This window comes from Ursus maritimus, unplaced genomic scaffold, assembly GCF_017311325.1.
Source record: "Ursus maritimus isolate PB19 unplaced genomic scaffold, ASM1731132v1 scaffold_2, whole genome shotgun sequence".
Taxonomy (NCBI): Eukaryota; Metazoa; Chordata; class Mammalia; order Carnivora; family Ursidae; genus Ursus; species Ursus maritimus.
Genome location: NW_024424452.1, coordinates 69542475 through 69554771, shown reverse-complemented (window position 1 = coordinate 69554771; position 12297 = coordinate 69542475). Strand labels below are relative to the sequence as shown.

General features: G+C 37.2%; 1 protein-coding gene and 1 non-coding gene across 5 annotated transcripts in view; one reads left to right on the top strand and one right to left on the bottom strand.

Moving 5' to 3' along the window:
- The window catches only part of LIN9 (lin-9 DREAM MuvB core complex component), a 62919-nt gene that overhangs the window by 36911 nt on the left and 13711 nt on the right, over nt 1–12297 (bottom strand). For all 4 annotated transcript variants that reach the window (XM_040636111.1, XM_040636112.1, XM_040636113.1 and 1 more), the window contains 3 exons: nt 7307–7440; nt 6315–6440; nt 846–1003 (listed from right to left, as the gene is read on the bottom strand). In XM_040636111.1, the coding sequence (XP_040492045.1) occupies nt 846–1003; nt 6315–6440; nt 7307–7440 (418 nt within the window). The remainder of the gene's footprint in view (nt 1–845; nt 1004–6314; nt 6441–7306; nt 7441–12297) is intronic.
- LOC121104072 lies at nt 10719–10845 on the top strand. The gene has a single exon (XR_005836451.1). It is a non-coding gene; the product is annotated as a small nucleolar RNA SNORD22 (small nucleolar RNA).

Here is a 12297-nt window from a genome sequence, read left to right as displayed (position 1 = left end):
TACCTGCATTTCATATGCACAATAAAGTCTCCTCTCTCTTATCTACCTTTCCTCTTAATTACCCATTTTTAAATATAATGGAAACACGTACCACTTTTATAACCAGAAAAAGTGATATTAATATGTCACTCGAGGTTACCTTTCATCCAGAAAATATTCTTTGATAAATCCAACCATTTTTTAATCCCTTTCAATACAGCTACTAATTTACCTACTCACTTAACACCTTGTTATTTCCTATATTCCATAAATTGTAATTTTACTTTACCAAATTATTAAGGATTAACTTAAACTTGAGATTTCGGTGGTACTTTCCTTCCGTGTCATAACTGAATGGAACACACAGAATCACATCTATGAGTTGACAGACTTTACACCCTTAAAATTCTGAGCAAACTACCTACTGAGTAATTACTATTCAGTCACTAGAAACGGACCATCCCTAAACCCAAAGAGCACGAAAACAATGGTACTTGTGAACTAACCATTGGAGATTGGTTAGAAAGGAAAATAAATGATGTGAAGGCAAAAGACAGAACAATTTAAAATTTTAAAAATTTAAACAAGGTAGAGAGATGCTTATTCCAGTGAGTTTTAAATTTCATCTTTGTGGCAGTTTGCTTTAGTTTATGCTGTCGAAGACGCTGCTCTGAACCAGTACACTTTTTCCCAAGTAGTTTAAGAACCAGATGCCACAGATGAGGAAATAGTAACTTCTACGGTACCCTGCTGTAGCACTAGAGTTTCAGCTTTTAAAATTTAAAAGCCCTTTGTCCAGTGGTTATCTAGTAGTTGTCTGGTGAAAAGTTATAAAGCAAAATGGTCATGAGCTTATGTTCACTTACCTGTAACTTTGGTTCCAATAACCAGGGGCAAAGGAATTTCATCTGGGAGATCTTTGAACTGGGAAACATCTGCAACTTTCCTTTGTTGTAACAGCCTTATTTTCTGTCGTTTCTGTTTTAATGCAGATCTCTCTTCCTCAAAAAATGCAGAAGAACATCTAGAATTATAAAAATCATATAAACTGATAACTATCCTATACAAAAACTTGAAATCAGGGGGCCCCTAGGTGGCACGGTCGGTTGAGCATTTGACTCTTAGTTTCGGCTCAGGTCAGGATCTCAGGGTTGTGAGATCAAGGCCCAGGTCGGACTCTGAGCTCAGTGAGGAGTCTGCTAAAGTTTCTCTCTCCCTCTCCCTCTGTCCCATCCCATGATCACTCGCACTCTCTCTCTCAAAAGTGAATAAATCTTAAAAAAAAAAAAAAATAGGGGTGCCTGGGTAGCTTAGTCAGTTGAGTGTCTGCCCTTGGCTCAGGTCGTGATCCTGGAATCCCAGGATCGAGCACCGCCTCCAGCTCCCTGCTCAGTAGGGAGCCTGCTTCTCCCTCTCCCTCTGCTCCTCCCCCTCCTTGTTCTCTCTCTCTCTTGCTCACTCTCTCTCAAATAAAATATTTTTAAAAAATAAAAACAAATTTTAAAAAACCCCTTGAAATCAGACCATCCATCTCACCATTCCCTCTTTTCCTCTCTTTTTTTTGAGTAATGTATTTAAGAATGAGTTCTTAGAAATAATAATTGTTTCTCTTCAAAGTAAATTATATCTTTTTAAAAACAGGACTTTGCAAGACTTAAAGATTTATAAGCAAGTCTACATCATCCTTTCCTACAACGCAGGAGGATTTGTTCACCATCCTTTAACAACACTGCATCTGGATCCCAGGTTTCCTCCTGGGATGAAGTTCAATTATAATATCCTATTCAGAAGAACATGGTATTTTTCCTGTGACCCAGGGAGCACACCAGTATAGAACCAAAGATGAGGCTTACCACTGTGTAAATGTTTAATCATACTTCCTGCCTTAAAGCATAAATACTGAATTTACTCTTATCTTTAAGGGCTAACTTACTTCTATTTTTAAATACTAGGATGAACCCAAGTAACTTAAACATAGCTTTCATGCCACGAAATACATATCCGCAAAACCATCATCACAGACAAGATAATGAACGTGCGAAGGTATCAATCACTCCCCAAGGTTTCCTTGTGGCACTTTATTATCCCTCCTTCACATCCCTCCCACTTCTCAAGCAATCACTAGGTTGCTTTCTGTCATTGTAGTTTCTATCTTCTAAACTTTTATATCAACGAGCTCATCTCCTATGAGCTCTTCTGTCAGGCTTCTTTCACTCAGCATAATTATTCCAAGATTAACCCATGTTGTTACATGTATCAACGGTTCATTCTTTTTTTCTTGTTTTTAAAGATTTTATTTATTTGAGAGAGACAGACAGAGATAGTGACAGAGATGGCAAGAGAGAGCATGAGCGGGGAGGAAAGGGAGAAGCAGGCTCCCTGCTCAGGGAGCCCGACGCAGGACTCGACCCCAAGACACTGGGATCATGACCTGAGCCAAAGGCAGACACTTCACCGAGTGAGCCACCCAGGCGCCCCTCAATGGTTCATTCTTTTTATTGGAGAACAGTATCCTTCTCTTTGAATGTGTCGTAATTTGTTTATCCATTCACCTATTGGTAGACATTTGCGTTGTTTCCAGTTTGCAGTTATTACAACCAAGTTGATACAAACATTTCTGTATAGGTTTTTGTATAAACATACGCTTTCATTTCTCTTAACTAAATACCTAGGAGTAGAACGGCTGGGTCATATGGTCAGTGTAAGTTTAACCTTTTAAGCAACCAAAGAAGTCAAATATTACCAAAGAAGATATACAGATGACAAGCCAATTTGATGCTCCACATCATATGTCATCAGGGATATGCAAATTAAATGAGACATTGCTACACATCTATTAGAATGACTGGAACACAGACAACGCCAAATGTTGGCAAGGATGTGGAACAACAGCAACTCCCATTCATTCTGATGGGAATGCAAAATGGCATGACCACTTTGGAAGATAGTTTGGTGGTTTCTTATAAAACTAAACAGTCTTGCCATACAATCCAGAAACCACACTCTCTGGTATCTACCCAGATGAGCTGAAAACTTATGTCCACACCAAAACCTTAACACGGATGTTTACATCAGTTTTACTCATAATTGCCAAAACTTGGAAGCAACCAAGATGTCCCTTAGTAAGTGAATGGATAAAAAAACAGTAGTATATTTAGACAATGGAATATTATTTGGCACAAAAAAGGATGAACTATCAAGCCATGAAAGATACAGAGGAACCTGAAATGCACATTACTAAGCGAAAGAAGCCAATCTGAAAAGGCTGCATATGGTATGATTCCAACACATGACATTCTGGAACATGCAAAACTCTGTAGACAGTAAAAAGATCAGCAGTTGGCATGAGCTGGGGCCATGGGGAGAGGAAGGAATAAGTGGAGCACAAAACATTATTAGAGCAGTGAAAATACTGTGTGTGACATTATAATGATAGATATTATGTCATTACACATTTTTTCAAAACCCACAGAATACAAAACCAAGAGTAAACCCTAATGTAAACTATGGACTTGGGAGATTATGATGTGCTGATACAGACGCATCAACTGTCATAGTGTATCGCTGTGGTGGAAGATACTGGTAAGGAAAGCCGTGTACTTGCGGGGGCAGGGAGTATATGGGAAATCTCTCCTCTCAATTTTGTTGTGAACCTAAAATTCTCTCAAAAAAATAGTCTTTAAAAAACAAAAGAGAAATCATCAGTTTTTCAAAGTGGTTACACCATTTTATAATTCCCCTCAGCAGCACACAGGATTCCAAGTTTCCCTATAGCCTCACCAACACTTGGTATGCTTAATCTTGTAAATTTTAGACACTGTGGGTTCATTTGCATTTTTCTATGGACTAATATGTTGAATATCTTCTCTAGTATTTCTTTGACATCCTTAGATCTTTGGTGAAGCATCTACTGAAATCATTCAGCAATTTGTTAATGGGGTTTATTCTTTTTTTGCATTTTTTTCATTGACGTGAAAATGACATACAGTGTTATAGTAGTTTCGGGTGTACAACATAACGAGCTGACAATTTTAAACACTATTCAATGCGGACCACAGTAAGTGTAGTTGACACCTGTCACCACATGCTATTACAATATTATTGATTATATTCCCTATGCTGTACTTTTCTTTTTAATCTCCATGACTTGTTCTTTTTATAACTGGAAGTCTGTACCTCTTAATTCCCTATACTTATTTTACCCACCTCCCCTCTGCTAACCACCAAGTCTGTTCTCTGTATTTAAGAGGTTTTTTGTCTTTTTTTTTTAAGATTTTATCTATCTATTTGACAGAGAGAGCCAGTGAGAGAGAACAAGCAGGGGGAGTAGCAGAGGGAGAGGGAGAAGCAGGCTCCCCATTGAGCAGAGAGCCCGATACAGGTCTCAATCCCAAGACCTCGGGATCATGACCCGAGCAGAAGGTAGACGCTCAACCAACTGAGCCACCCAGGTGCCCCTTTTTTCGTTTTTTCGTTTCTAAACATGAGTGAATCATATGGTATTTGTCTTTCTTTGTCTGACTTATTTCACTTAGCATAATACGCTCGAGGTCCATCCATGTTGCTGCAAATGGCAAGGTTTCATTCTTTTTTATGGTTGAGTAATATTCCATTGTGTGTGTGTGTGTGTGTGTGTGTGTGTGTGTTCTTATAAATGAGGAAAATATTAAAAACATCATCACCAAGGTCATCTTTTAATACAGAAATAAAATATTACCAGTTCAATTAAAAGTTCTCCTTGCATTTCATCACAATCTACAGAAATCATTAAAATTAAATTCTGTTTCTACTTGCCCAAGTCACTCTATATTTCCATGCCTTCCCTGGATTTTCCCACCATCTACAGTGAAAGAGTCTTGTGCATGCTTTTACTAGGCAGAGAGACATAATATGAGAACTAATCTAACAGATTTCAAAATTTCACTCGAAAGTAATATACGGTTTTCCAATGTGTTAGAAAGCAAGATAACACTACATAAGGAAAAGTCATTTCACATGAAAAGTAATTTTCAGAAAACAACATATTGGATAGATTCAATTGATTTTTCTTTCTGGGGTTTGTTTTTTTGAGATAGCATATGTTTTGACTTTACTGAGGTGTCACAGACATATAACACACTATGTAACCTTCAGGTGTACAACAGTGTGAGTCAATATTTGTATATGTTGTGCAATGATCACCACGCTAAGTCTAGTTAACATCTGACACCATATATAGTAACAACATTTTTTTCCTTGGGATCAGAACTTTTAAGATCCGCTGTCAGTAACTTTCAAATGCTTTACAGTATTAGTAACTATAGTAATCACACTATTCGCTACACACCAGGACTTACTCTATAACTGCACGTTTGTACCTTTTGATCCCCTTCATCCATTTTGCCTACCTCCTTATCCCATTTTTATTTATTTTTATTTTTTATTTTTTAAAATATTTTATTTATTTGACAGAGAGAGACACAGAGAGAGAGGGAACACAAGCAGGGGAAGTGGGAGAGGGAGAAGCAGGCTTCCTGCAGAGCAGGGAGCCCAATGCGGGGCTCGATCCCAGGACCCTGGCATCATGACCTGAGCCGAAGGCAGACGCCCAACTGACTGAGCCACCCAGGCACCCCATCCCATTTTTATATAAAGTAAAATACGTACTTGTAAGAAGGCGTTTGCAGTGATAAACGGTTTTTAAAAAGATAATAACAATGTATGGATACCCTGAGAGCTTATTAAATACAGCTGCCTCCTGAAAAACATGGATGTGACCACCCACATCCACTTATACATGGATATTTTTGACAAATGCAGTACAGTACTGTAAACATATCTTCTGTTCCTTATGATTTTCTCAATACATTTTCTACAGTATACTTGACATACACATGACATACAAAATATGTGTTATTGACTGTTTATGTTATCAGTAAGGCTTCCAGTCAATAGTAAATGACTAGTAGTTAGGTTTTCGGGGAGTCAAAAGTTATATGTAGATTTTTGACTGTGCGGGGTTGGCGTCCCTAACCCCCATGTTGTTAAAGGATCAGCTATATTTTCTACTGCATTCTTAAATATTTTTTGGAACATAGTGGGGCATAGATAATGTAAGAAAATTATACTCAAAGCCTGTAATTTGAACAAAAATGGAATTGTACATGTAATTGTAAGACACACAAGTATAAAAAGCACCTACATTAAGGCTGGTTAACAGGATATATTTAACATATAATTATTCTGAAAAGTTATGTTTCAGTACTAGTCTTTGTGAAGATGAAAAAGAATCAATGTGGTAATGATATTACCAACTAACTTAATGATTTTATTTTAAATAAAAATATTATTTTTACCTCCGTGGTTTTCCCATAAGTCGCCTGATTTTTCCCCATTCTACTCTTGTTAACTTTCTTGTTTTTAAATTAGGAAAGGATTCCTTCAGGCATACACAGAAGTCATTATCGCCTTCAAAAAGTGGTCTGTAAAACAGAAATGGTATTTTAATGGTTAAGACACAATGAGTTACTTCAGAGGCATAAATTTCAAAATGTTTTCCAATTTTCAACATTATACTAATCACCAAATGCCATCTTTTACTTCTACCCAGAACATATACAAAATAGGTACAAATTCAAAGTGCTAAAACTAAAAATGGCATTTGTGAAACAACATGTACAAGTTACTCAAGAAATATTGTCTGTGCTGGAGATTCTAGGAGACACTGATTTTTGTTAAATCTCATATATGAGTATATCCTAGTATATCCTAGCACCGTCATTATATCCAGTGGGGATGAACAATGTTAGCCACAATGTATCCTTGTCCCAAAGGTAATACCAACACCAAGGAGTCCTCTTTGAGATTAAATCAGTTTTAGAAAACTAGAAGATTCTAAGGGGTTAGGTCATGATCCCAGGGTCCTGGCATCGGGCTCCTTGCTCAGTGGGGAGTCTGCTTCTCCCTCTCCCTCACTCCCTGCTTGTGCTATCTCTAAAATAAATAAATAAAAATCTTTAAAAAAATAAAGAAAAAAATATGTCTTGTTCATTACAAATAAGGGAGCTTTGTTCTAGGGCATCTCCACTCCATGGTCTTTGTAAATTATAATATAGATTATACTTTCATTTGAGTTTTCTCAAAAATGTATAACCACTTCTGCAAAGGAGAAAGGGGAAAAGCAAACTATGAGGAATGGAAATGGATCAAAGTAGAATGAAGAACAGAAAAAAGAAATCAGGAAAAAAAGAATCAAAACAGGCTTACAGAAAAGAAAACAGCTAATAATGCTTGAAAAACTTAAATTTCTGATTCAAGTGATATCCACGATATAAGCCATGATACATACTTATCTATATTTGAGTAGAACCATTCATATATGCACCATTTGTGTGCTTTGGGAAGCTTGAGTAGGTTACGTAATCGAAAACCAATCTTCTGTGAGGCTTTCTTATCTGGTGTAGACATTGTTGCTGTAAATTTCTATATAATAAAAAATAGAGATTAATTTCAGGTCCGCCAAGTAAAAATGAACACCTATAACATCGAATACATTTGTAAAAAGGTAGATTATGATTAAGTACTCAAAAAGATTCAACAACATAAAACTTTTTGTTATTAATTAACAAAATAAACATTGCGATTATTTCTTACAAAGTTAAAGCTTCCAGTTTCATAACATATTCTGACAAGGAAAGTGAAAACATTTGCCCCAACCATGTTTGTACTGCTGTACAATTTCAATTTAAGTACGTAGGAAGAAGATAATTGTGACAGAGAAACACAGAAAATGCAAGCAAACAAGCACTAGGCCCAGAAGGTTTCACCAGTGAATTCCGTATCAATCACAGCACCAATGCTATTAAGATGTTTTAATTCAATGAAAAACAAAAAAAAGAGTGCTCCCCAACTATTTTTATAAAGACAGCATAGACAGATAAAATCTACTGAAGTATAATAAAAGAAAATCTGAAAACAAAATCACTTGTTTGCATGAATTTTATTTTTTTAAGATTTTATTTATTTACTTGAAAGAGAGAGCGAGCGAGCCCATGAGTGGGGGTAGGGCCAGAGGGAGAGGGAGAAGCAGATTCCCCATTGAGCAGGGAGCCCAATGAGGGGCTCAATCCCAGGAACCCGAGACCATGATCTGAGCCAAAGTCAGACACTTAACCGACTGAGCCACTCAGGCCTCCCTGCATGAATTTTAAAAAGGCTTGGAAAGATCCTCCATGCTCATGGATTGGAAGAATTAATACTGCTAAAATATGCATACTATCTAAAACACTCTAAAATTCAATGCAATCCCTATGAAAATTCCAACGGCATTTTTCACAGAAGTAGAACAATCCTAAAATTCGTATGGAATCACAAAATATCCTGAATAGCCAAAGCAATATTGAGAAAGAAGAACAAAGCTGGAGGTATCAAGCTCCCAATTTCAAACTGTATTACAAGCTACAGTAATCAAAATAGTATCATACTGGCATAAAAACAGATACACAGGTCAATATAACAGAAGAGAGAGCCCAGAAATAAATGCATGCATATATAGTCAATTAATTTACAACAAAGGAGGCAAGAATACACAATGGAGAAAGGACAGTCTCTTCAATAAATGGTGTTGGGAAAACTGGACAGGCACATAAAAAAGAATGATGCTGGACCACTATCTTTACATCATACAAAAAAGTAGCTCAAAATAGATTAAAGACTTGGGGCCCCTGAGTGGATCAGTCTGTTAAGCATCCTACTCTTGATTTTGGCTCAGGTCATGATCTCAGGGTGGTGAGATTCAGTGCCGCACTGGGCTCCACGCTGGGCAGAGAGCCTGCTTAAGATTATCTCTCTCCCTCTGCTCCTCCCCCTCTCTAAAAAAACATAATAAAAAAATAAATTTAAAAAAACAGATTAAAGACTTGAATGTAAGACCTGAAACCATAAAACTCCTAGGAAAAAATGTAAGTGGTAAGCTCCTAGACACTGGTCTTGGTGATGATTTTTTTGGATTTGACACCAAAAGGCATAAAAAAAAAATTAACAAATGGGGCTACATCACACTAAAAGCCTTCTGCACAGCAAAGTAAACCATCAACAAAATGAAAAGGCAATCTATAGAATAGGTGAAAATATCTGCAAATTGTTTATTTGATAAAGAATTAATATCCAAAATATATAAAAACTCATGCAACTCCATAGCAAAAAAACCAATCCAATTAAAAAATGGGCAGAGGATCTGAAGAGACATCTTCCCAAAGACATACAGATGGCCAAGAGGGGCATGAAAAGGTGCTCAACACATCACTCATCATCAGGGAAATGCAAACCCACAATGGGATATCACCTCATACCTTTTAGAAGGACTAAATCAAAAAGATAAGAAATAACAAGTGTTGGTGAAAATGTGGAAAGAAGGTAACCCTTATGCACTGTTGGTGGGAATGTAAATTGGTGTGGCCGCTATGGACAACAGTATGGAGGGTCCTCAAAAAAAATTAAAAACAGAACTACCTTATAATTCAATAATTCCACCACTGGGTATTTATCTGAAGAAAACAAAAACACTAACTTGAAAAGACAGCTGCACGCCAATGCTCACAGAAGTATTATTTACAGTAGCCAAGACATGGAAGCAGCCTAAGTGTTCATCAATGGATGAATGGATAAGGAAAATGTAGTGTACACACACACACACACACACACACACACACACAAGGAATACCATTCAGCTCTAAAAAAAGAATGAAACATGCCATTTGCGATAACACCAATGGGCCTTGAGGGCATTATGCTAAGTGAAATAAGTCAGAGAAAGACAAACACCAAATGATATCACTTATACGTGAAATCTAAAAAAACTCCCCTGAAAAACAAAACAGACCAAAAAAACCAAACCAACCCAAACCAAAAACAAACCAAACCCCATACACAAACCAAACTCATAAATACAGAGAGCAGATTGGTGGCTGCTGGGAAGGGGGGAGTGAAATGGATTGAAAGGGGTCAAAAGGCACAGACTTACAGTTATAAAATCAGTACGTCGTGGGGATTAATGCACAGCATGGTGACCATAGTATATATCGTATTGCATATTTAAAAGTTCCTAACAGATAGATTTTTTTTAAAAAAAGATTTTATTTATTTATTTGACAGAGATAGAGACAGCCAGCGAGAGAGGGAACACAAGCAGGGGGAGTGGGAGAGGAAGAGGCAGGCTCACAGCAGAAGAGCCCGATGCGGGGCTTGATCCCACAACGCCGGGATCACACCCTGAGCCGAAGGCAGACGCTTAACCGCTGTGCCACCCAGGTGCCCCCTAACAGAATAGATTTTAAAAGTTCTTATCACAAGAAAAAAAATTTGTAACTGTGGTGACAGATGTTAACTATATACTTAATGTGGTGATCATTTCACCATGTACACAAATATCAAATCATTACGCTCTGCACCTGAAACTTACATGATGTTATCTGTCAATGCTATCTCAATTTTTTAAAAGCTTAAAAAAAAGGTACCAGGGCACCTGGTTAACCAGTTGGCTAAGTGACTGCCTTTGGCTCAGAGGTCATGATCCTGGAGCCCCAGGATCAAGTCCTGCATCAGGCTCCCTGCTCAGTGGGAAGTCTGCTTCTCCCTCTGCCCCTACCTCCTGTCGTTCCCTCTCTCACTCAAAATAATAAATAAAATCTTAAAAAAAAAAAAGGTACCAGATAAACATCATCAGAACATCAAAAGAATACCACACAATCAAGTGGAATTTGTGTCAAGAATGCAAGGATGGTCCAGCATTAGAAAACTGTGCCATTACCAGAGCCTGTAAAGGTGAACCCACTGGGGCTGGCTGGGGGAAAAGAGGAAGCTTGTTCCAGAAGGAACTGCCTGAGGGATCGTAAGGGATTTCTAAATATGGGAAAGGGGGAAATAAATCACTTGCTGAAGTCGATTGTATATTTGTTTTCCAGGCCTGAAGAAAGAACAAGGCCTATATCACAGGAATCCAGTTCTTCAGGAATAACAAAAGGAAATTTTCAGGTCATTTTTTGTACGACCTAGTATGGAAAGTAGCTTATATTTGTTTCAGTCTTTCTAAATAAAAAGTTTAACCTTCAAAAACAAACAAACTCTGTCATTAGAAAAAAGTGTCATTATTAATGAATAAAAACAATAAAAATCAGGTGGTCACCTCTACAGGCGCTAAAGATACTGGATAAAATTCAATATTCATTAACAAAAACTCTCAACAGAATTAGATAGAATGACTGAAAATATACAACATACCAAAAGTTAAATGATACAGCTAAAGCAGTGCTTGTGGCAGGGGAGGCAGGAGAGAGACTAATTTATAAGGTAAATGCCTATATTAGAAAAGGACAAAGATCTCAAATAAATAACCTATTCCTCCAACTTAAGCTAGAAAAAGAAGAGCAAAGAAAACCCAAAGCAAGCAGAAAGAAGAAAATAAAAATTAAAGCAGAAATACGTGAAATAGAAAAATAAGAGACAAAAGGATGAAACCAAAAGTTCTTTGTCTTAAAGATTTTATTCATTTATTTGAGAGCGAGAGAGTGCACGAGAGACAGCAGGGGGAGGGGAGCAGCAGAGGGAGAGGGAGAGGCAGACTCCCCGCTGAGCAGGGAGCCTGACTCAGGGCTCGTTCCCAGCACCCTGAGATTGTGACCTGAGCCGAAAGCAGACACTTGACCAACTGAGCCACCCAGGTGCCCCCAAAAGTTCTTCGAAAATATCAACAAAACTGACAGGCCTTTAGCTCTACTGACCAAGAAAACAAAAATAGATGGATACTTTCTTAACCTGTAAAATTTATTTCTCCTCATTCCAATCCAAAAGTCATTATCATATTCAATATTAAAATACTAAAAACATTGTCATTAAAGTGAGGAATGTGACCAAGATGTTGACTATCACTACAATTTTTTAACATTGTTTTGATGGAATTATCCAATAAGAAGAATAAAAACTGTAAAGGAGAAAATAAAACCATTATTTGCAGGTAATATGACTGTCCTCGAAAACTCAAGAACAACTATAACCGTGTAAAACAGTAAGAGAATTTAATAAAGTGGGCAATACAAAGCTGACACAAATCAATATCTTAAAAAAATCACTACTTTTCTCTAAATACGTGAGAACCAGTTACAGACAATAAAACAGAAGAAATATCCTGTTTATGAAAGCAAAAATGACAAAAGTATTAAATACTTTTGTATTTAGGAATACACTTAACAAATGTTCAAGATCAACACGGGAAAATATTTTAAAGTCTACAGAGGGACACTGAGGCTTGAATAAGTGGAACTGAAACCAGTTCTTGGGTAGAGA